At 36.4% G+C, this 26,056-nt stretch overlaps 1 protein-coding gene across 2 annotated transcripts in view; it reads right to left on the reverse strand.

Moving 5' to 3' along the window:
• Window positions 1-26,056, reverse strand: part of SEC24A (SEC24 homolog A, COPII coat complex component) — a 67,019-nt gene that overhangs the window by 29,239 nt on the left and 11,724 nt on the right. Inside the window, exons 2-10 of one of the 2 annotated variants that reach the window (XM_001504390.6) lie at window positions 17,795-18,286; window positions 13,304-13,474; window positions 10,367-10,444; window positions 9,639-9,799; window positions 9,178-9,350; window positions 8,270-8,372; window positions 5,648-5,774; window positions 3,875-3,984; window positions 1,366-1,478 (exon numbers count right to left, since the gene is read on the reverse strand). In XM_001504390.6, coding sequence (XP_001504440.1) covers window positions 1,366-1,478; window positions 3,875-3,984; window positions 5,648-5,774; window positions 8,270-8,372; window positions 9,178-9,350; window positions 9,639-9,799; window positions 10,367-10,444; window positions 13,304-13,474; window positions 17,795-18,286 — 1,528 coding nt within the window. The remainder of the gene's footprint in view (window positions 1-1,365; window positions 1,479-3,874; window positions 3,985-5,647; window positions 5,775-8,269; window positions 8,373-9,177; window positions 9,351-9,638; window positions 9,800-10,366; window positions 10,445-13,303; window positions 13,475-17,794; window positions 18,287-26,056) is intronic. The other variant, XM_070234294.1, reaches the window with a different exon arrangement.

Genomic DNA, 26,056 nt, shown 5'->3' on the forward strand with positions numbered 1-26,056 from the left:
AGATGATTTTAATTTATAAAAAATACTTCAAATATATACTGTTTATACTATAAACCAACTCTAAAATGTAATATAAGTTTAGGTACTGCATATCTTTAAAAAAATCTGCTCTTGGGGCTGGCCCAGTGGCATAGTAGTTAAATTCGCACACTCTGCTTCAGCAGCCCAGGGTTCCCAGGTTCGGATCCTCAGCACAGACCTACATACTGCTTATCAAGCCATGCTCTGGCATGCATCCCACATATAACATAGAGGAAGGTGGGCACAGATATTAGCTCAGGGCCAGTCTTCCTCAGGAAAAAGAGGAGGACTGGTGGCAGACGTTAGCTCAGGGCTAATCTTCCTCACCAAAAAAAAAAATATATATATATATATATATGTGTGTGTGTGTGTATATATGTATGTATTTGCTCAAATCTCTCTTTATATTATTTAATGCATTCATTTAAGAAGAGCAGCAAAAGGATCTGTTTTAAAAAACTTAAATATGTGAACCTACAGTTTTTTAAGGGGCAAGACAAGTTTTCATTCTTACTGCTCATGCTAGGGTGAATTAGCAGACTCTCTCATCAACAGACAATCCCCATTCAGAAGCTACAACATTAAAAATACAAATACCGGCAAGAACAAGGATGCCCCTTTCACAAAGATGAGAGAGTTAGTCCATTTCTGATGAGATTTGGTCCTCCACATTCTTACATACCACACAAGAGCACTATATTTCTTATACTGAATGGGCACAGTAGCCTTTATGGGTTACACTAAGTATCTAAGCACCATTTAAAGTACAGTTATTTTAAGACACTTAAGAAATATGACAACCAAATGCAAAGTGTAGATACTGTTTGGATTCTTATTCCAACAAACCTACACTAAAAAAACATTTTTGAGACAACCAGGAAAAAAAAATTGAAGTATTAGATCATATTATAGAATTATTACTAATTTTGTTTGGCGTGATACTTGTATTTCAGTTAGACCTAAAAATAATGCCAAGTATGTATAGGTAAGATGATATACTGATGGAGAACAGCACTAAAATACTCGATGGGGAAAAAAGGGTGTGTGTTGGGGGGATTAGATGAACTAAGAATAGCTGAATGCTAAAAATGTTGAAATTGAGGGATGGGTAACTGGAACTTCCTTACATTCTTTCTATTTACTATATGTTTGAAACTTTTCCATAATAAAAAATTAAAATAAATTAATGTTTCTCAGAGAAAGTGAGGCCTAGTTCACAACTGACTTAAGTGGACTTTTTGAACATAATTACACAGGTTTTTTTTTTTTTTTGTATTTTGAAACGCCTTTATTCACTTTGCAAACACTGTTAGTTCCAAATTTAAGCTGAATTAAGATACTTACAAATCCAGATTGTCTAACAAACTCTGGCAAACTGAATTCAAGTATCCAGTTTCAACTGCATTGTGAGACACATCAAACACAAAGAGGTACACTGGAGGCTGAGGTGGTCGCAACTGAAGAAAAAAAGGATCTCATTAAATACATTTAACAAGGTTAAATTTAAACTTATCATTTGTCATGTCCACATACAGCAAAAATAATAAAATAAGCTTATTTACAGATTAAGTGTAGACTATCATAAACAATAATGGATTAAGAAAATAATATAGAAAGAAGAGAAGTTTAAAATACAGGCAAAACTCTATTATATTGTTTTCAGATGCATACTAAAATAAAATGAAAATGTGAATGTATAGTTTGTTGTACAGAAAAGAAAAAGAAAAAAGGTGTGATTGCCATAAGTCAGAGGAGTATTTTTTCTAGAACAGGACGGGGAGGAAATGTGATAAGAAGGGCTTCTGAGAGTATTGGCAATGTTCAATTTCTTTTTGTTTGTTTTTTTAAAGATTGGCCCCTGAGCTAACAACTGTTGCCAATCTTCTTTTCTTTTTTGCTTTTTCTCCCCAAATCCCCCCAGCACACAGTCATATATTTTAATTTTTTTTTTCTGCTTTATTTCCCCAACCCTCCCACCCCATACACAGTTGTATATCTTAGTTGCAGGTCCCTCTAGTTGTGGGATATGGGATGCCACCTCAACGTGGCCTGATGAGCGGTGCCATGTCCGCGCCCAGGATCCGAACCCTGGGCCGCCGCAGCGGAGCGCGCGAACTTAACCACTCGGCCACGGAGCCGGTCCCCACAGTTATGTATTTTAGTTGTGGGTCTTTGTTGTTGTGGCATGTGGGATGCCGCCTCAACATGGCCTGAGAAGCGGTGCCATGTCCACGGCCAGGATCCGAACCAGTGAAACCCTGGGCCCCTTAAGTGGAGCATGGGAACTTAACCACTCGGCCACCGGGCCGGTCCCAGTGTTCAATTTTTTGACCTGGGAGGTGTTAACACAGGTGTTTTTTGTTGTTGTTGTTTAAAGATTTTGTTTTTCCTTTCTCTCCCCAAAGCTCCCTGGTACAGAGTTGTGTATTTTCAGTTGTGGGTCCTTCTAGTTGTGGCATGTGGGACGCCACCTCAGCATGGTTTGATGAGCGGTGCCATGTCCGTGCTCAGGATTCAAACCAGCAAAACCCTGGGCCACCAAAGCGGAGTGCGTGAACTTAACCACTCAGCCACGGGGCCAGCCCATAACACAGGTGTTTATAGTTATTTGGTAACTTATATGTTTATGTTTTATAGATTTTTCCATATGTGCACTATATTTCACGATTTAGAGAAATGACAGTTCTGAAAGTGACAAATCAAGTTAGCCTGTGCTGAAACAATGCATTTCAGCCAAGTTCCATAAAAAATGTATAACTATTGTTCCAAATTCAAAGATTTATTGTCAATTCACTCAAAAGCATCAAATAATCACACCGAGAATTGGGCAGGCAGTAGTGTACTAAGTTGTATACTTTTGTGCATGTATCACTTGTCGAATTCGTAGAATCTGTTGCCCAAGAGCTAAGTTGGGAAGGAGCAAAACCTCTTGCTGCTATAGGCAAGTTTCCAAATTCAAAGGAAGCTATTTTTGCAAAACCTGGGACATAAAAGAAACCCAGGAAGGCCAATTCAAAAGAGCAAATGCTTCTGATTTTTTGGTTTTAATTCAACAAAGGGACAGCTACACTGCAAAAAGCTATCATCCTAAGTATCACAAAACTATTTTCTATACTGAAACATCTCCGTGGTAAAGACACTGAGCCCTCATAATTTCTATACTAAAATGGTCCCAATTGCCCAGATAGAAAGAGACTATGCCACAAAAATATACTGAAATAAAACATGAAAAGTTGGTGTTAAGTTGTATCTCCATACTCCCTTTGCTTAGGGGGAATTATGGCATGGTGAAAGAGGAACCAGATCAAAAGGTCTGGATTTCTATGCGAGTTCTACCACTTACTAAAAGATATCTGGCAAGTTTCTTAACTAAGTTAGTTTTCACATCTGTAAAATAGGATTAACAGCATTTCCCTAGCTTAATTCAAAAAGCTGTTTATGATGACCAAAAATATTTAAGTGCTTTGTAAAATGCTAATTAAATATTAGGCATAATTATTATTTTTAAAATACAAGACCTAAGATACTCGCACAGTGTATAAAAGTACTTGAAAGAAGATGTTCATCACAGCATTATTTGTAACAGAAAAAAACTGGAAGCAACTTAAAAGTAAATATGATTCCAATATCATATTGCAAATTTCTGGGTAGATACACAAGAAACATAAGTGGAACTTTACATACACTTTTACTTTTCAAACTTACCCTCATATACTAATTCACTACTTTTATACTGAACAAGTATAATTTTTATGAATTTAAAAACATAAAATTTTGCTAAAGGATGCTATATTGTTTTATTTAAAACCCAATATTATGAAATAAATATGGTATCTAAAAAATGAAAGCTTACCATGTATTCTGAAGGAGCCATAAACTCAATAGTAGCATTCTGAACTTCAGGTCTTCTGTGAGGTTCTCCATAGACTCTGGTCAAAGGGTTGTACATGAATTCTTCAGGAACTATATAAGTTAACAACATATCATTACAAAACTGAAAGGATTAAGATTAATATAACTTGCAGTTGGCTGTTTTCTTGATTTAGGGATTTACAAATAATTCAATACAGACTAAATATTAGGGGATAAATACACTTTGCTTTTTAGTTACATTTGAGTTCCCCCTATACTGAATGGCACTAAGTATGTCTTGCTATTACTACTATAATCATTGTGATTTTTCTTTTCCTATCTTACAATATCTTCTTTTTCTTAATTCTTACTAAAGCTATTTTCCTAAAATAGCTGGAAAGGATGATAAAAACTCATTAAATGCCAGGGGTCAGCCTGGTAGCACAGCGGTAAAGTTCCCACGTTTCACTTCTGTGGCTGGGGGTTCACCGGTTTGGATCCCAGCTACAGACATGGCACCACTTGGCACACCATGCTGTAGCAGGCATCCCACATATAAAGTAGAGGAAGATGGGCATGGATATTAGCTCAGGGCCAGTCTTCCTCAGCAAAAAAGAGGAGGATTGGCAGCAGATGTTAGCTCAGGGCTAATCTTCCTCAAAAAAAAAAAAATTAAATGCCAATTATTTTCTTAAATTTAAGACTAAATGTACAGACTCTGACTGCCCCTACAAAGCTATGGTAAAAATACGTCAAAGGTTAAAGCCTAAAGTTTTGTGAGTTTCATTAATTAATGAGGCTGATATAGAATATCAGTTGCCTACCACTTACAATACACTAGTGCTCAAAAAGTATTTTCTAAATCAATTATCACTGCATCTGTCTTCCCAGTAACTACATAGAAATTCAAATTCCTTGTATGCTAAAGGGTAAGCCATAGTTCATGAAATAGTCTGGGCTGCACATGAAAGTTAACTTCAGCCTTTATTACAATTTCATTTCATATAATGAAGCACATATACATACGATTTTAAAGTTGTGCAACACACTATACATACATTTTCTGAATTATTAGAGTGAAAAAAAAGCTCTTACCCTATCCTCACTTTCCTCTACTCTTACCACACAAATACACACAATAAAAATGATTGTTAAAAATCTCTTAAATTTCTCTATTTCCCAATGGTTAATGAAATTTCCTTCCAGAGACCTAATTTTCAATGTGCATATCAGCATAGCTTTTTCTTCTCTAATCCTAACAGAACGTTTTTGGTTAGACGATATTCCTCAAATAAAAATTGTGAAAGAGTTACTGAAAGAGATCTCCTCCTCCTCACTTACGGAGAAAATCACATTCAACTAACCTTCTAGCACTGCCCACCTCCCTTCATACAGCAGTGAATGAAGCTAATGGTAGCTATTCTGTGGACTTATTTCTTTCACCCTAGAGAAAAGGCATGGGACAATTTCTAAATAAAAATATTTCTTAAATTACAGGCTTAAATAATACCATAAATATGCCGTTTATCATATACTCAATATAATAAATGTAAAAAAGTGGTTATCAAAGTAATATTACCACATTTTTTGCTTAAAAAGTACATAATTATTTATATATAAGTATAAATGGATAGAAAAAAGTTAACAGAAATCACCTCCGAGTGGAAGGATTACAGGTAAAGAAGACAGATTTTTTTTTGAACTTCACATTTGTATTATCTGATTTCCCTATGATGCAAGTACAAAATTTTGAAACATTTTGAGAAAAACATACCATCATTGACTCGGTAACATAAGTTACACTTCCATCTCCTTTGATCAAGAAAGCTGACGAAAGGGTTGATATATGTCCTGCATGAACGGCATCTCACAATTGTACTGGAGGTAACCACAGGCAATTGCTAGAAAGACAGAACTATTTTAAAGGCAGTGATCATCATTTCTAAAGGTCAAGCATTAATCCATAACTTCCAAATAATTGTTGGGATAATTTTGGAGGAAAAGATAGAGTAAAAAGAGGTGTCCAAACTGCCTCACAAAAAATTATTTAGCTGAACATCTATGGACAGCTAATCTTTGACAAAGGTGCCAAGAACATACAATGAAGAAAAGATAGTCTCCTCAAGAAATGGTGTTGGGAAATCTGGACAACCACTTGTGAAAGAATGAGAGTAGACCATTATCTCACGTCATACACAAAAGTAAACTCAAAATGGATCAAAGACTTGAAGATAAGTCCTGAAACCATAAAACTTCTGGAAGAAAATACAGGTAGTACACTCTGTGACATCAAACTATTAAAAGGATCTTTTTGGGGGCCGGCCCGGTGGCACAACGGTTAAGTGAGCATGTTCCACTTCTCAGCGGCCCGGGGGTCACCGGTTCGGATTCCAGGGTCAGCAAAAAGAGGATTGGCAGTAGTTAGCTCAGGGCTAAACTTCCTGAAAAGAAAAGGATTTTTTCGAATATCATGTCTTCTCACACAAGGGAAACAAAAGAAAAAATAAACAAGTGGGACTTCATCAGACTAAAGATCTTCTGCAAGGCAAAAGAAACTAGGATCAAAACAAAAAGAAAACTCAGCAATTGGGAGAAAATATCTGCAAATCATATATCCGAGAAGGGGTTAATCTCCATAATATATAAGGAACTCACACAACTGAACAACAAAAAAACAAATAGCAAGATCAAAAAATGGGCAGAGGATATGAACAGATATTTCTCCAAAGAAGAAACACAGATGGCCAATAGGTACATGAAAAGATTTTCAATATCACTAATCATCAGGGAAATGCAAATCAAAACTACACTAAGATATCACCTTACACCCGTGAGAATGGCTATAATCACTAAGACAAAAAATAACCAATGTTGGAGAGGGCGTGGAGAAAAGAGAACCCTCATACACTGCTGATGGGAATGCAAACTGGTGCAGCCACTCTGGAAAACAGTATGGAGATTTCTCAAAAAACTAAAAATAGAATTACCACATGACCCAGCTATCCCACTACTAGGTATGTATCCAAAGAACTTAAAATCAACAATTCAAAGTGACTTATGCACCCCTACGTTCAGTGCAGCATTATTCACAATAGCCAAGATGTGGAAGCAACCCAAGTGCCCATCGACCAATGACTGGATAAAGAAGATGTGGTATATATATATACTGGATAAAGAAGATGTGGTATATATATACACACACACACACACATACACACAATATCTATATACAATATATACAAAATCATCCCATTTGCAACAATGTGGATGGATCTGGAGGGTATTATGCTAAGCGAAATAAGCCAGACTGAGAAAGACAAACACCATATGACTTCACTCATACGTGAAAGATAAACAAACACACGGACAACGAAAACAGTTCAATGGTTACCAGGGGAAGGGGGGAGGGGGGTGGGCACAGGGGGTGAAGGGGAACACTTAAGTGGTGACAGACAAGAAATAATGTATAACTGAAATTTCACAATGATGTAAACTATTATGAACTCAAATAAATAAATAAATACATAACGTAGTTGAAATGTATTGATTTTAAACCCTGTTGTTTTTCTACACGACCATTCTCATTAAATTTTGCTTTTTAAAAGTATTTATTTTCTCATTAAACATTTACATTGCAAACCAACACAGTAAATTTACAATGCATTTTTGACACAGATGGTAAAGGAAGGATCAACATTCTAAAATAAATGACCAATGAAATTATTAGAAAGTTTCTTCACGTTATGCTAAGAAGCTTACTAGGTTCTCAGAAGAGAATTGTCATCAAAGTAAGGTACGGTTAAATTATATTTAAATATTCAATTAAATTTTGTAGTTAGGTTCCTATTTAAAGTTGATCCTACATATTGAAAGTTCTAAAGTCTTAATATCAAAAATCAGTAAAGGCAATACAATCTTATCACCAAAAGGAGGTTTATTTTGGGAAAGTCGCTTCAATTATGCACTGATCCTCTCAACAGTATGTGGCCATATATGAAGGTCCAAGAGCCTTTGGACCTTAATTTTTTTTGGAAAATCTTGTTAAAGCAACAAATTTTACTCAAAGAATGGCAGAACTGGGAGACTGGGTAAAGTATTTTAATGGGTAAATAATCTACATTTTAAAATAGTATGGTTCATTTATTCATTTTGTTTCAGTACCTCTATTCTATTCAGTACCTCTTGGATTTCTCAACAATATGCTTATTTTACCTCGTTCTCAAAGGATTTGGTAATAAAATTTTTGGTTGAATTGCAAATAAAGGAATCTATCAAAGGTCAGATTCCTAAAGATAGCTCAAATAAATTCTTTATGTGATTCTTGCACTATTTTAGAAAATTCCTCACTACTAAGATAATTTTCCACAAGTCATTTACTTCCACTAGTAAAACATACCACTAGGTCTTTAAAAGGATGAAGCAGCAGTCCCAAAGGAAGTTTGGCTTTATTCAGTAAGGCCTGAGTTTGAGGAATGCTAGTCAGCGTGCATCGAAATAACCTACAAAGTAAAAATCATGCATCAGTTATTGCTATGATTATTTGTGGACAAAAAAAAGATTTTAAGGGTAAACATTTTAAGATTGGATCAGATTACAAATGAAATATCTCAATAAGCCCTCTCAAATTTTATCCCATTTAAATATTTAAGTCCTATTCAAAAAGAGAAGGTAGACAGATACATAACTAAAACAAAGTCTATTCTCAGTCTAGACTATCAAATGACTTATTTTTCTTTATATAAATGTAGATTACAATAGAATTGCAAAGTGATGACCCAAATTTGCTAATGCAAAGTTAAGTTTATTACTGAAGAGTTCAGTTTTGCTGAAGGTTCTAAAAAGACTATTTAAAAATAATAAAATTCAACTTACCAGAAAGTCTTTACCACATATATTTAAATTTATGGTCAATTTTAAGGGAGAAAATAGTATTATAATTATGTTTGTTTAAAACAATTCAAAACAGGAGCAAATAAAGGATTATACAGAATCAAATCCCCATACTTTGGACTTTGAAGAAATAATGTAGCCACCATAATGATAATGAATATCACAGTCGATTAGAGCTGATAAGAGCAGCAATCAGCTCAGGGGTTACAACCCTATTTCTTGACTTAGAACATTCAAATATCAGTTAAGTAAGCAACTAACAGAGTTCTGTTTTCTGCATGCAGAACTATTTTCATAAATTAATATATTTGTACAGCTTGTTGATAACACATGAAGCTCCAAAAAAAAAATCTAGAAAACTTTCAGAAGAAGCAAAATGTCATATTTAATACGAAATGCTGTTTGAAGCCTTACTCTGGGTTACAGTTGAGTTTCTGGATATCTTCATGCAAATTTGGAACTGGAGGCTGCAAAGGTGTTGATGGAAGCATGTTTCTTTCTTGAAGAAGATTGACAACTCTTAGCCCCTCTGGATGTAGACTTAATCCACTCATGCTTGCAGTTAAATGACTAGCACCGAAGGGAGCCTAAAGATACATAATTTCAAAGTAAATAGCCTTTATAAGGTCCTTAGTTGAAAACAGATATATAAGAACTTGGTTACTTAATTTCTCTCTAAATAAGAAAACTGTAATTTAGATATCCTGGTCAATTTTTTGGTTCTAGAGATAGGTAATACAATGAAGGCCTTATGAAATATTCCATTATTATTCTAATTTGTTAAAAATGTTCATTTACCTCCCTAAAACCTTTTCATGTGTATACAGTTTAAACCAAAAAGTGGAAAATAGGTTAAAAAAAACCAAGAAGTTTACCTGAGTAAAGGCCTGTGGCCCACTTGGGTAATTCAAGGAGGAGGGCGGCATTCCAGCTGTACTAGGTGGCGCCGTGTTCTGATAACCAGGTGGTAAGGAGGGATACGAATATCCAACACTTCGGCTCATTGTGGGGTTCTTATTAGTAAGCTGTGGTGTTGCTAGAAACAAGGTAACTTTTAAGTTCTATTTTATACTCCAGAAAACTTTAAATCAAACATAGATCCATTAAATCATAGGAGTTGCAACTCCAAAATCTTTTGGATAATTTAACACTTTCATTAATCAATTTTGTAAAATAAGACAAACACTAGTAACAGAGTAACAGCAACGATTAAAATCTAGTTAATGTAGATCATAGCTGTAAACACCAAAACACACAAAAATGTTTGGTATAGTTAATTTACTTCCTTATCATGTGCTAAACTTTGCATTCAGACTAAAATTCTAATTCAAAACAATTTTAATGAAAATATACTGAATGTCCAACTGGTTAAACAAATTTAAATAGATATGAACTGATAAAAAATACTCTACAGTCATAATAATGATAAAGCCCATGATCCTAATTCTGAAGCAAAAAATGATTAAAAAATCTAAAGGCATGAAGATAAAAAATGCTAACAGCATGTACTGTTGCATGACATCATTATGAAGTTTTCTTCTTGTTTCTTACAATGAACACATGTTTAAAAAACAAAAACAAAAAAACTTTTATAGCATCTCACCCAAGAAGCCACCGCCTTCAATTTCATCATAACTATTGTGAACCACCATAGATCCATTATTGGTATTTGATGTAATACCTAAGAAGGAAGTTTATTAACAATATTTAAATTAGAACAATTATTACAATTTCTGCAAGGTTTGAGCTAATGTCTAAAATTTAAGATAACTTTCCAAATGACAAACCACAGTCTAGGAAAAATGTCAAACGTTGAAATAAAAATTTCAAACGGTGCAAGTTTTTACATATAAAAAAGTTTCAAATAATTTTATAAACTTCTAAAAAGGATGGTCCCTTTTAGTGTTTATAAAATTACATACTAGAGCCAGCCCTGTGGCTAAGTGGTTAAGTTTTGCACACTCTGGTTTGGCAGCCTGGGGTTTGCTGGTTCGGATCCTGGCCACAGACCTAGAAGCACTCATCAAGCCATGCTGAGGCGGCATCCCACATAGAAGAACTAGAAAAACATACAACTATGTACGGAGGGGGCTTTGGGGAGAAAAAAAAAAGGAAGATTGGCAACAGATGTTAGCGCAGGGCTGATCTTCCTAAAAGATAAATTAATTAAATAAAATTATATACTATCTGAAAGATTTCACACTGAAAAAAATCACCAAAATAAAAACTATTTAAAGATAAAATAAAATTATGAGAATAAAAAATCTTTTAGTGCCAGCCCAGTGGTGCAGCACTTTAAGTTCTCGCACTCTGCTTTAGCAGCCTGGGGTTCGCCAGTTTGTCTCCCGGGCACAGACCTATGCACCGCTTATAAAGCCATGCTGTGGCAGGCATCCCACATATAAAATAAAGATGGGCACAGATGTTAGCATAGGGCCAAAAAAAAAAAAGCAGGATTAGCAACAGATGTTAGCTCAGGGCTAATCTTCCTCAAAAAAAAAAAAGTATAAAAATAAAAAATAAAATCCTTTTTTCCAAAATATGGGACAAAGTGGAATCTAGAATTAATCTGAAGGCAATATAAGTTAGAAAGATTGCCTTAGTCTAGAGAACTACCACTAAAATAAAATAAAAATCTTAACTTGTTCTTCTCCCTATTTAAAGAGTTAAAGATAAATACCAGGGACATATGCTTACAAGAAACACAAATTTATTTCTAGGTACCTCTGCTATTTATGATAGCAGATTTATGATGACAGAAGAAACTAAAATCAGCGAATAGTATCAACCTCTACCACCTAAGTACAAAGGTGCTAACTTTAACATTCATTTTAACACCAAACAGATAAGGCTAATGGTTTCAATCAAGTCAGTAACTTCCTTCCAATTCTCAAGACCACCATGACTTTAGCCATGAGTTGATACAGAAAACTTTAGTAAAACTGTTTGTAGAAACAAACAAACATTGGGCATATTTTTAGTTTGGTTAAAAATTTAAATATTTAGGGGCTGGCCCTGTAGCCAAGTGGTTGAGTTCCTGCGCTCTGCTTCAGCCGCCTGGGGTTTCACTGGTTCGCACCCTGGGCGGAGACACTGCACTGCTCATCAGGCCATGCTGAGGTGGCATCCTACATAGCACAACAAGAGCCACTCACAACTAGAATATACAACTATCTAGTGGGGGGCTTTGGGGAGAAGAAGGAAAAAAAAAAAAAGGATTGGCAACAGCTGTTAGCTCAGGTAGCAATCTTAAAAAAAAAAATTTAAATATTTATCAAGGCTTGATTTTCAAAGTTATAATGTGGCAACCACTGCGATATTGCTTTACCATTTTGTTACTCACTGTTAACCACCACTCTTTTCAAACTATTAACAGGTCGTTTTTTCCCTACTTAGAATACTAAAAGAAGGAAATGCTGGAAGAAAATATAAAAATGATAATATTAATTATCTTCAGTAGTAGGATACAAGCAGTGGTTTTCCCCTCCTCTTCTGTTTCCTATTTCCACATCTTGCTGCAATGGTTATATTACTGCTAAAATCAAATTTCTTCCTTTACAAAATATTTTGTTTAAATTAACAAGCTTATATTTTATTATTTTTTTAATTTTATTTTTCCTTCTTCTCCCCACAGCCCCCTAGTACACAGTTGTATATTTTAGTTGTAGGTCCTTCTAGTTGTGGCATGTGGGACACCACCTCAGCATGGCTTGATGAGCAATGCTAGGTCCTCGGCCAGGATCCAAACAGCAGAAACCCTGGGCCACCAAAGCGGAGCACGTGAACTTAACCACTTGGCCGGCTCCAAATAAGCTTGTATTTTAAAGTTACATCTGAAGACAATGCTTTAAAACATTTTATTATTTATATAAAACTTCAAATTGCTTGTATATTTAACTTTTCATTAGGCTCATAAACATTTGTTTAATATTTACAATAATAGTGGCAATCAAAATTCTGCTTCCATGGAAAAGAGCCAATGTAGTTCTAACACCATGTCCAGAAAAGCAGGAATTCCCCTCTCACCTCCCTCTCCCAAAAGGCACCTAACTTTAGAGGCATGATTTTTAAAACCTGCACAGCAATAAAAAAAAAGTTAACAGCAGTGGTTCCCAAATGATAGCCCATAGCCCAGCACAGGGCAGTAGAATTCTGAGGAACTTTTTTTTTTTTTAAGTTTTATTTTTCCTTTTTCTCCTCAAAGCTCCCCGGTACATAGTTGTGTATTTTTAGTTGTGGGTCCTTCTAGCTGTGGCATGTGAGATGCCACCTCAGCATGGCTTGATGAGCAGTGCCATTTCCCCGCCCAGGATCTGAACTGGTGAAACCCTGGGCCGCCGCAGCAGAGAACGCAAACCCAACCACTGGGCCACGGGGCCGGCCCCTGAGGAACTTTTTTAAAGTCTAAATTCCTGAAGGCCATCCCTAACCAAAACGTTTTCTGGAAAAATATGATTTGGATGCACCTAATCCAGATAATATTCATCCTTCCGCCCTACGTCAAAACTTTAGATCTTGACTTGGTTTTTGCCGTGCTTACCTTCTTGGTTGATAGGTGAATTAAATGAGGGCTGGGGCATGGCTCTATGTGATGATTTCTGAGGAGTGAGGGCCCTCACTGTAGGTGGTCCTCCAGTTGGAGGGGGCCCAAGAGGAGCTCCTGGTTGAAATGTGGTAGGCAGAGGTGGATTCACTAAGGGGGGCATAGGACCTACGGAAACATTGGTTTTTCACATGTCACTTAAGAACTTAAACGCCAAAACAGCCTTTTACCAAATTTACATTTTAATTATAATCACCCAACAAATTACCAGAAATACGTTAAGTTCCCAGATTTATGACTTTTTAATTTATATGCATACTTTATACATTTCCAAGTCTCTCCTATCATGCTTATCTGTCAATTATTAAAAAAATATAAATATAAACTCAGCATCAAATCACTTATAGGATAGATACAATGCCTTGTTTATTAATTTTTTATTAACTGGTTACAGAGTTTCAACAGGCCATGTCAAATATTCCTGTAGAAATTAACATGAATAAAATGTTACTAATGGCCTATTAACATAGTCCATTCAATTAACATCAATTAGGTTTAGAGTTAGCTTTATAAAACCATATTGTGGTTATTCTAAATTCTCCAAGTTTTATTTCATTTCACTTCATTTTTATCGGGGGGTATAACCCGTTAAAAATGAGATTATAAATTTTTACACTGTTCAATGTTTACCTAATAATAATCAAAAGTAGCCTACGTTCAATAATGGTTTAAACACTATATTAAGAACACTCCCTTGGCTTAAAAATCAGGAAACAATCCAAAGTTTCTGTATATACCTTATAAAATACTGTCATCCAAGAGGTTTAAAAGTACCCATCAAACTAAACTAAGAATGACATGGTATTTGTCCTTGTATCTACCAGTATCTCAATTTCACCAATTTTCTATTAGGACAAGTTCTGACTGGTGTAAAAAAATTATAAGTCATTCTTGGGGAAATTCTTCTATGTGATGTCAACAGTTTCAAAATCCACAACCACGTGTTCATTCAAGTCAACAATATTGCTTCCACCTTCTCATATGCCACAGAGGAAGAACAAAGTCCACAATGTAGATAAAATACTACAGTTAAGTATGTGATTTAATTTTTCATTCCAAGATGTTTTTTATCCTCTGAATTTGTAAGTGAAAGAGGTAATAAATTTTACTTACACTATAGTCTACAGTTAACTCTGTATTTTGTAAAACTAAAGGAATAAAGGTACCTAGATAAGAAAATTTTCAATATGTTTCTTCAATATTGTTCAATTCTCCAGGGTCAAATTGAAAAATGATATTACCAAACCTTACAGCTCTCTACAAGACTAATAATCAGTGCACTGTTGACAAAAGTGAAGACAAAGATTACTGCCACGTAACTCCCTTATCAAAGAAGCATCACACATATCTATGGCAATAGAGACAAGTCAAAGGAACAAAAAGGGCAAGGTACATTACCAACTCAGCATGAACAAGAACACATGACACATCTGGCCACAGAGATGCAGCAACCTAATGTTTAACTGAATGCAAGGGAACTTATAGAGATTTTTCACAGCTGTAAGAAAAATATTTTTGAATCCAAAATATGCTACATTTCATAAAATAGACATTATTTTTTCAAGGTGAATAATTCTTATTTATAACACTAATAGCTAGAGTTTCAGAATCTGCCTTCTGAGATTCCTAAAGCTAACGTAAGGATGCTAAAAGGTGCCCTACTAGAAAAAAAGTCAGAGAATTTTAATATTCTGACTAGAAATAGTGTAAGTTAGATACAGTTTTGATCAGACAATCGGGCACCTACTATCAAAAATAGGTTGGAAAAAAACAGGTAAAAAATGAGGACTTTTTTTAGAGGTCTCATAAGAAAAAAGTAGGATAGTCATATATCTAAGTTCATTTTATTAGTTTATATAATCTTTCTTTCCCCTTCTTTTATATGGGAATCTTCATAGGTTTTGGCACTTACTTAAGTCTCTTTCACAACTGTACTACAGTCAAGGTGCTCGACCTAGAGCTTCTGTTATAGCCAAAATACTTCAGATTATTGATTATGTGCTTTTTAATGAAAAGCTATACCTACTCTTAAATAGTTTTTAAATAGTACAAAGTTTCCCAAACTATTTTCTTGCAACTTTGGGCAAATTATCCAAGCCTAACATTTCTTATCTGTAAAAGAGACTGTTGTAAAGATTAAATAAAATAACACATATAAAAGTTTAGTAAAGTGCTGGAATAAATATTCAATAAATGTTACCTATAATTATTAATAATGAAGTGAATATTTATTAATTTCAAGTGACTGATACTCACTCATGGTTGTCAAATGAATAAAAACAAAAGTAAGCAGGATTTTGGTTGTAACAACTGTGGTTCAGAGGATTTCGACAAAGAAACTAAGTTTCTAGGGGCTGGCCCGGCACTACAGCAGATGGGCTGTGCGTCCACTTTGGTGGCCTGGGGCTCGCTGGTTTGGATCCCAGGTGCAAACCTATGCACCACTTATTAGGCCACGCTGTGGGGGCATCCCACATATAAAATAGAGGAATATGGGCACAGATGTTAGCACAGGGCTAATCTTCCTCAAAAAAAACAAAGAAAGAAACTAAGTTTCTAGAAGGAGCCACAATCTTTATAAGGCCAAGATGCAAAGTGCACTCACCAAAGCCAATGGTTAGTCAAGGGGCTAAGAAAAATACAGTTTCAGTAGTTAACAAACTACAAGCCTGACGAAGTATATGTAGTATATAGACACAGAAATACATATGAATATAAAAACCTAACTACTGATATTACTATTTCACTTGGAAGCTTTCACTAGTTCATTTCCTTGAGGATATCTGCTGAGCAGAATCAACCTGCACATCCCAATACAGAATTTTAAATACTTTTCAACGTAACACTATTAATATTGATAAGTGTGTAAGACACTAACCTCAATAAGTAAAAAAGGAATAGTGAAATGGTTAAGTTAACCTACTTTTGAACCAGGTATGACCAAACACTGAGGTTAAAAAATAAAATAATGAAAGTCAAAGCATATATACCTTTCTTTCCAAACTGATGTACAGATGCAACAAAAACCCTATCAAAATCCCAATTTTGCAAAAACTGACAAGCTGATCCTAAAATTCTTATAGAAATGCAAGGGACTCAGAACAGCAAAAACAATCTTGAAAAAGAAAAACGAAGTTGGAGGAGTCACACTTGCCAAATTCAAAGCTTACTACAAAGCTACAGTAACCAAGATATTTGGTACTGGTAAAAAGATAGACATACAGATCAATGGAATAGAATTCAGAGTCCAGAAATAAACGCTTACATTTATGATCAATTGATTTTCAACAACAGAGTCAAGATTATTCAATGGGAGAAACAACAGTCTTTCCACCAAATAGTCCTGGGACAACTGCATATCCACATAGACAAAAACGAAGTTGAAATCTTACTTAACACCATATACAAAAATTAACTCAAAATTGATAAAAGACCTAAATGCAGGAGCTAAAACTATAAAACCCTGAGATGAAAAGAAAGATATAAATCTCTGTCCACTGCTTTCTGACCACAGTTATACTCAATAACACTCCTCACTCCAACAGTATTGTCTGTTTTGACCTGCCCCTCCAGGATCCTACAATCTAGGGCCTAAAACTGTCTAAGCCACAACAAAAAGACAGCCCAAGCCTCAGATCAAGACCAAAGAAAGGGGCCAGCCCAGTGGCACAGCGGTTAAATTCGCACATTCTGCTTCGGAGGCCCAGGGTTCACTGGTTCACATCCCGGGTGCAGACATGGCACCACTTGGCAAAAGCCATGCTGTGGTAGGTGTCCCACATATAAAGTAGAGGAAGATGGGCATGGATGTTAGCTCAGGGCCAGTCTTCCTCAGCAAAAAGAGGAGGACTGGCAGCAGTTAGCTCAGAACTAATCTTCCTAAAAAGAAGAAAAAAAAAAAAAAAAGACCAAAGAAAGAACACAGGGATTGAGCTTCCCCAGAATACAAAATGGAACCCAGTTAATAAAATAATGGCCAGTCCTTAAGGAAGTGGTTCTGCAAGCATACCTGAATCCCTGAAATATTATGGGTGACCAAAGAAACAAAGAGGATACCTTGAAAGGAAAGAAGCAAAGCAGGAACAACCCATGATTTTAGGTTAATTCAAAGATTAGAGAAGTAATTTATTTAAAAATAAACAATGATTTTAAAAATCAATAGTCTTCCATATGGTTTTAAGACTTGAAATATTAACTCAAACATCTAAACAATCAAAAGTTCCCCATTTCTACTTTTTTTTAATTGAGGTCATAACAGTTTATCACATTGTGAAATTTCAGTTGTACATTATTATTTGTCAGTCACCATATACATGTGACCCTTTACCCCTTCTGCGCACCCCCCAAACCCCTTCCCCTCTGGTAACCACTAATCTGTTCTCTTTGTCCCCCATTTCTACATTTTAAGCACTCCTATAAGAACTCTACCTGATTTTATGAAGTTGTTTTGAAGTGAAGGATCTCCAGAAGAAACATATTGATGACTTGTCGAATTTGTATTCCCAGACAGAGTTGGTTGGGATGACGCACGAGGACAACGGTTTGTTTGTGAGCCTGTGGATGGATAGTTATATTGCCAATTCAAAGGTGGTGGTATGTTGGCTCCACGAAGAAAGCTACCAGAAGGCATGGGTGTAGCAGCTGGGTTCTGAGAAGTAGGTAGTGGCATTCGGGGAACAGGACCGCTATGAAGTGAACCTGTCACTGGATTAGAAGCCACAGGAGGTCTATTAATAGTCCGCCCAGGTCCCTGATAATTACTTAATGGAGAAACAGTCTGAGAATCACCATAGTTAGGCTGTTCAGAAACTGGATTCAAAGTCTTTGCTGGTATTGGATGAGGGTAGGATCCTGAAAGTTGAGAATTATATCCTTGGCTCACTGACACTTGCGAAGACATCAGTGCATTTTGGACAGGACCTTCCAAAAAGAGGAGAAAAAATTAGTCTTGCAAATAAGGTAATACTTCAAAAAATACAGTAAGACATATAATACTCTTAACAACTCAACAATAAAAAAGACAAATAACCCAATTAAAAAATGAGGAAAGGATTTAAACAGACATTCAAATATATTTCCAAAGAGATATACAAATGGCCAGTAAGCATATGCAAAAATGCCTAACATTATTAGTCATTAGAGAAATGCAAATCAAAACCACAATGAGCTACCATTCACACCAACTAGGATGGCTAAAATAAAAATGATGGAAAATAACAAGTGTTGACAAGTGTTGACAAGTGGAGAAACTGAAACCCTCATACATAGCTAGTGGAAATGTAAAATGGTGGAACTACATTAGAAAACAGTCTGGCCGTTCCTAAACTGATTGTAGTGATGTTGCAAAATTCTGTGAATACACCAAAATCGATTGAATTGTACACTTTAAAGCTGTTATAAAAAAATTAGTCCCGGGGCCAGCCCCATGGCCAAGTGGTTAAGTTCACACACTCCACTTCAGCAGCCCAGGGTTTCGCCAGTTCGGATCCTGGGTGCAGACATGGCACCACTCATCAAGCCATGCTGAGGCAGCATCCCACATGCTGCTACTAGAAGGACCCACAACTAAAAATATGCAACTATGTACCAGGGGGCTTTGGGGAGAAAAAGGAAAAATAAAATATTAAAAAAATAATAATAATTCCTAGAATCACCACTTCTCAGGAATATACTGTCATTTCTGTACATAAAATTACACAATAAAAGGAAATAAGATGAACATTTTTAAAAAGATGACACTCATACAAACTTTAATTTCTGTGGGCTTTTTACATTTAAAAGACATAAAAAGAAAATATTTATCTTCCAGTCACACCTCCTCAATCCACACAACCAATGCATAAATGTCATCAGCCTAATTTGAATCCTTTCATGAATTACACAATGCTTATAGGAACATACATAAGCATATGTATATAGAGAGAGTGAGATAAGCTAGAGGGGTTACAAAAGCATATATACATACATAGTATGTAGTTGAAACAGGGGAGTTAGTTTATACACATTGCTCTGGAAAACAAAACAGCCATTCTTCCAGGACAAAATAAATAGATCCAAACGTATCAGCGGCAGCATTGTTTACAATAATGAAAAACTGGAAGGAAATGAAATATCCATCAACAGGAGACAATAAATAAATTGTAGATTAGTCACACAATGGACTAAAGTCAATAAAATGAACAAACTACATGTATACCTACCAACAGAGATAAATTACAAAAAGAATATTAAGGGGCCAGCGTGGTGGTGCAGCGGTTAAGTGTGCACATTCCGCTTTGGCGGCCTGGGGTTTGCTGGTTCAGATCCCGGGTGTGGACATGGCACCGCGTGGCAAGCCATGCTGTGGTAGGCGTCCCACACATAAAGTAGAGGAAGATGGGCACGGATGTTAGCTCAGGGCCAGTCTTCCTCAAAAAAAATAAGAGTGGTGAGAGTGGGCACCCTTATATTCTTTCTGTTCCCAGAGGGATGGCTCTCAGTTTTTCCCCACTGCTTGTGATGTTGGCTATGGGTATGTCATACATGGCCTTTGTTATGTTGAGGTACTTTCCTTCTATACCCACTTTATTCAGAGTTTTTATCATAAAGGGATGTTGGATCTTGATAAATACTTTACATCTATTCATATGATCATGTGGGGTTGTTTTGGTTTTTTTTGATTCTTCTCCCCAAAGCCCCCAGTACATAGTTGTATATTCAGCTGTGAGTGCCTCTGGCTATGGCACACGAGCACGGCCTGATGAGCGGTGCCATGTCCGCACCCAGGATCCAAACCACTGAAACCCTGGGCCACCAAAGCGGAGCACACAAACTTAACCACTTGGCCATGGGGCCAGCCCCAATCATGTGGTTTTTATTACTCGTTTTGTTAATGTTGTGTATCACACTGATTGATTTGTGGATGTTGAACCATCCTTGCATCCCTGGTATAAATCCTGCCTGATCAGGGTGTACGATCCTTTTAATGTATTGCTGTATTCACTTTGCCAATATTTTGTTGAGGATCTTTGCCTCTACATTCATCAGTGACACTGTCCTGTGATTTTCCTTCTTTGTGTTGTCCTTTTCCAGCTTTGGGATCAGGATGATGTTGGAAATGTATTAGGAAGTGTTCCATCTTCTTGAATTTTTTGAACAGTTTGAGAAGGGCAGATATTAAATCTTTGAATGTTTGGTAGAATTCTCAAGAGAAGCCATCTGGCCCTGAACTTTTATTTTGGGGGAGGTTTTTAATTACTGTTTCAATCTCCTTACTTGTGATTGGTCTATTCAGATTCTCTATTTCTTCTTGTTTTAGCTTTCAGAAGTTGTATGAGTCTAAGAATTTATCCATTTCTTCCAGGTTGTCCAATTTGCTGGCATATAGTTTTTCATAGTATTCTCTGATGATCCTTTTCTTTCTGTGGTATCCAGTCTAATTTTTCCTCTTTCATTTCTAATTTTATTTATTTGAGCCTTCTCTCTTTTTTTCTTAGTGAGTCTAGCTAAGGGTTTGTCCATTTTGTTGATGTTCTCAAAGAAGCAGCTCTTAGTTTCATTGACCCTTTCTACTGTTTTTTTTTTTTGCTTCGATTTCATTTATTTCTGCTCTAATTTTTATTTTTTCCCTCCTTCTGCTAACTTTGGGCTTGGTTTGTTTTTCTTTTTCTAGTTCTAGTGGGTGTAGTTTAAGATTGCTTAGCTGAGATTTTTCATCTTTGTTAAGGTGGGCCTGTATTGCTATGAATTTCCCTCATAGGACTGCTTTTGCTGCATCCTATGAGTTAGTATGGTGTATTTTCATTTTCATTTGTCTCCAGATTTTTTTATTTTTCCTTTAATTTCTTCAATGATCCATTCGTTGTTCAGTAGCATGTTGTTTAGTCTCCACGTTTGTCACTTTCCCAGCTTTTTTCTTGTAGTTGGTTTCTGGTTTCATAGTATTGTGGTCGGAAAAGATGCTTGATATGATTTCAATCTCCTTAAATTTATTGAACTTTGCCTTGTTTCCCAACATATGGTCTATCTTTGAGAATATTCCACGTGCACTTGAGAAGAATGTGTATCCTGCTGTTTTTGGATGGAATGTTCTATATATAGCTATTAAGTCCATCTGGTCTAGTTTTTCATTTAAATTCCACTATTTCCTTGTTGACTTTCTGCCTGGATGATCTATCCACTGATGTAAGAGGGGTGTTAGGGTCCCCTACTATTATTGGGTTGCTGTTAATATCTCCTCTTAGGTCTGTTAATATTACTTTATGTACTTTGGTGCTTCTGTGTTAGGTGTATATATATTTATAAGTGCTATGTCCTCTTGGTGGAATGTTCCTTTTATCATTATATACTGCCCCTCTTTGTCTCTCATTACCTGTTTTATCTTAAAGTCTACTTGTCTGATATAAGTATGGCAACATCTGTTTTCTTTTGTTTGCCATTAGCTTGGAGTATCATCTTCCATCCATTCGCTCTGAGCCTGTGTTTGTCTTTAAAGCTGAGATGTGCTTCCTGGAACCAGCATACTGTTGAGTCTTATTTTTTAATCTACCCAGCCACTCTGTGTCTCTTGATTGGAGAATTCAATCCATTTAGATTAAGAGTGATTACTGATATATGAAGGCTTAATGCTGCCATTTTATCACTTGTTTTCCTGTTGTTCTGTATTTCCCTTGTTTCTTGTCCATGTATTTCAGACTGCGAATTCAGGTTTGTGGTTCTCTATGATGGTTTTCTCTTTATTTATCATTTCTGTCTCTGTTCTGATTTTCTGTTTAGTGGTTACTGTGACATGAGCATTAAAGATCTCATAGATGAGATAGTCCATTTTCTGATAGCCTCTTATTTCTTAGTCTAAGCAGGTTCCATCCCTTTCCCCTTCCCCATCTGTTACTGTTGTCACAACTTATTCTGTTTTGTGTTGTGAGTTTGTAGTTAAAGTGATGATAGTTATCTTTTATGTTTTCCTTCCCTTTATCTTTAACATAATTGTTTGCTAACCTCTTCTGATACAGAGGTGCAATTTTCTATTTTTCTGTGCCTATTTATCTCCTTGCTCAAGGCTTTGTAAATCCTTTTTTTAACAGGTGTGAGGGCCTTCTTGATCATTTATTTGGGCAGGAGGGACCTGGTGGAGATGAACTCCCTCAGCTTTTGTTTATCAGGGAAAGTTTTTATTTCTCCATCATATCTGAAGGATATTTTCCCTGGATAGAGTATTCCTGGCTGAAAGTTTTTGTCTTTCAGAATTTTGAATAAATCATTCCACTCTCTCCTAGCCTGGAAGGTTTCTGCTGAGAAATCTGCAAGAAGCCTGATAGGGGTTCCTTTGTAGGTTATTTTCTTCTGCCTTGCTACTCTTTAATATTTTTTTCTTTCTCATTGACTTTGCCAGTTTTACTAATATATGCCTTGGCGGTCTTTTTACATTGATGTAATTAGGAGTTATATTTGTTTCTTTTACTTGTAATTCCAGCTCCTTCTCCAGGTTTGGGAAGTTCTCAGATATTATTTCCTTGAACAAGCTCTCTGCTCCTTTCTCCCTTTCTTCTCCCTCTTGAATACCTACAATCCTTATATTGCATTTTCTAATTGAATCAGATATTTCTTGGAGAATTTTTTCTTTTTAGTCTTAGTTCTCTCTCCTCCTCCATCTCAAGCATTTCTATATTTCTGTCCTCTAAATTGTTAATCCTGTCCTCCATAATATGAGCTCTGTTATGTAAGGATTCCAGGTTTTTCTTTATCTCACTCATCGTGTTTTTCATCTTCAACATTCCTGATTGGTTTTTCTTTATAGTTTCAATGTGTTTTGTGAAGAATTCCCTCTGTTCATTAATTTTATTCCCGATTTCATTGAACTGTCTTTCTGAGTTTTCTGTAACTTGTTGAGTTTTTTTATGATAGCCATTTTGAATTCTCTGTCATTTAAATTGTAAATTTCTGTGCCTTCAGGATTGATTTCTAGGTACTTGCCATGTTCCTTCTGGTCTGCAGTATTAATATACCGCTTCATCCTATTTGATGGGGTGGATTCGTACCTTCGCATACTGGTAGTATCTGGTCACAGATTCCACCTGCCACAACTGGCACAGAGGGCAGGAGCTGTGTATTCTGAACCCACTGCAATCCCTGGCAGCTGTGCCTGTCCTTTGGAAGCCATGCTGACAGAGCCTAGCTGTGTTTGCCTGCTGGCCACTGCTACTTTACTCACATATGTGCTGGCACTCTGGTGGGGGTCACTTTCTCTGGATGAGTTGGTGCGCCAGGCAGGGGGAAGGGTGCTTTCTTTGGCATGCATGATCCCAGGGCCACTCCCACTCTGTCCTTGCTGTCTGACCTCCTGGGCTGCTTGGCTTGTGAAAATGTCCCTGCAATTGCTTAGCCTCCTCAGTATGGAGCTTTCCCATGGGCTGGGAAGTAACTTAGAATTCCTTAGAAAGGAATTCCTGCAGAAGGCTGCCTGCCCCTGCCTCCTCTCAGAGCCACGCACGGTCCTGTGCCTTAAGACACTGACTCCCAGAGGGTCCAGCACCTCCACCTTCAGATGTATGGATACGTGGGTCTCTCAGACATCTATTGTGTTGTGTGAATGTTGCCTATTGGTTTATGAGTGTCCTTTTCATTGCATCTTAAGGGGGAGAGTCTAAGGGAAGAGTTCACTTTGCCATGATGCTGACATCACTCTTCTCATATTTCATGTTTTTTTCATAAAGTCATCTTATACCTTATTTAACTTAAATCTAGCTAATTCATTGCTAGGTATTTTGTAGTTCATAAATCCTATGAATAGAATATTTAATTTCATTTCTAACTAGTTAAAAGAAAAGGCTATCAATTATTCAAAGTGCCATAAATGCCCAATTATAAGGTGAAGTTTTCCTAAAAAATCATTTCTCATAAAAGAAAAAGTCATCTTATATATGATTCTCCTCAAAGGTTTTCACTGTATAAGAATGCTTTGTCATAGTGGATTAATATGATCTTTCAAACAGTGGGTAGCAATCCATTAATGGGCCATAAAATCAATGAGTTACAAAGTATCTTTTTTGTAATGAAACAGAAGATAGTAGTTAAGAATGGAAAATATCACAGCATATTACATGCAATAAGGACAAATATTGTGTGGTTTCATTTATAAATATATACGTATGTGAATTTATATACTGGGTCACTATTTTTTTATTTTATTTTATTTTTTTGAGGAAGATTAGCCCTGAGCTAACTACTGCCAGTCCTCCTCTTTTTGCTGAGGAAGCCTGGCCCTGAGCTAACAGTTGTGCCCATCTTCCTCTACTTTATATGTGGGATGCCTACCACAGCATGACGTGCTAAGCGGTGCCATGTCCGCACCTGGGATCCGAACCAGCAAGCCCCAGGCCACCGAGAAGCGGAACATGCAAACTTAACCACTGCACCACTGGGCTGGCCCCTGGGTCGCTATTTAAAATGCATTTCTTGGGGCTGGCCCTGTGGCTGAGTAAAGTTTGCATGCTCTGCTTTCATGGCCCAGGGTTCACCAGTTCAGATCCTGGGTGTGGACCTACACATCATTCATCAGGCCATGCTGTGGTGGCATCCCACATAGAAGAACTAGAGTGACTTACAAGTAGGATAAACAACTATATACTGGGGCTTTGGGGAGGAAAAAAAAAGAGAAAGATTGGAAACAGATGTTAGCTCAGGGCCAATATTCCCCACCCCACCCCCCCAAAAAAAATGTATTTCTTATTCTAGATTACAGTTGAGTCTGAAAGCCACCGGATCAACTGACACCTTTGCATCCTGCTTTATCTTTCTATGATTTAGTCCCTGCACAAGCTATTACCTTTTAAAACATGATCATATACACTTCCGTGCACAAAACTTCCAAAGTCCTCATCTTAGCTTACAAGACCCTCTATGTCCTGGCTTCCTTTCTGGCCTCATTTACTACTCTCTTTTTAAAAAATATTGGACACACTCTTTTTTTAACAAAGCAGTTCCAGGATAATAATATGTTCTTTTTAATCTGGAAATAAGTATCCTGTATTCCTCTGATTCTGTTTGGTTTTTGCCTGTTCTCTAGGAAAATTCTAGTATAAAGCTCAATTTTTCTGTAAGACTAACAGAGTACATCAACTCAGATAAGAAAGCAGCCAATATCTTAAACCATAGATTCATTAAATCTATCCTTGTTATATTAATCAAGCATGGTTCTTCTCTCATTAGGCCCTTCCAGGTCTAATTCAATTTTACTATTAGTTAATAATATCTGGTTACTTTCACAGGCCAAGGAGTCTTTTTATCTAACATCTGTAACTATAGAGAGGTGGCTGTGCATGCTGTAGAACTTGGAGGAGATTTGCGGTTCCAAACAAACATATGCTTTTACAATTCTACCTTATAACAGTTTACCATACACTATAAAATAGCTTAATAAATAATTTCCAGTAAAGACTGAAAGCCCCTTTACACAGCCCATTATACAAAGAATCCCTCTTCTTTGAGTTTAGTAAATGCCTACGGTAAGGTCACTATATCAGCTGGCATCAACCACTCCATGTACTAGCCAAAGGCCTTTATTAGCAAGCTATTCAAAGAATTCTTTATTCCTCTCCTCTACTCAGCTCCAGCCACACATGTTCTTAACGTTTCTTCAACAAGATTAAATATGCTCCCACCAGAAGGTTCTTCACTTTTTACTCTGCCAAGAACACTCTTCCTCAAGGTAAT

Source organism: Equus caballus, chromosome 14 (genome assembly GCF_041296265.1).
Source record: "Equus caballus isolate H_3958 breed thoroughbred chromosome 14, TB-T2T, whole genome shotgun sequence".
NCBI classification, from domain to species: Eukaryota; Metazoa; Chordata; class Mammalia; order Perissodactyla; family Equidae; genus Equus; species Equus caballus.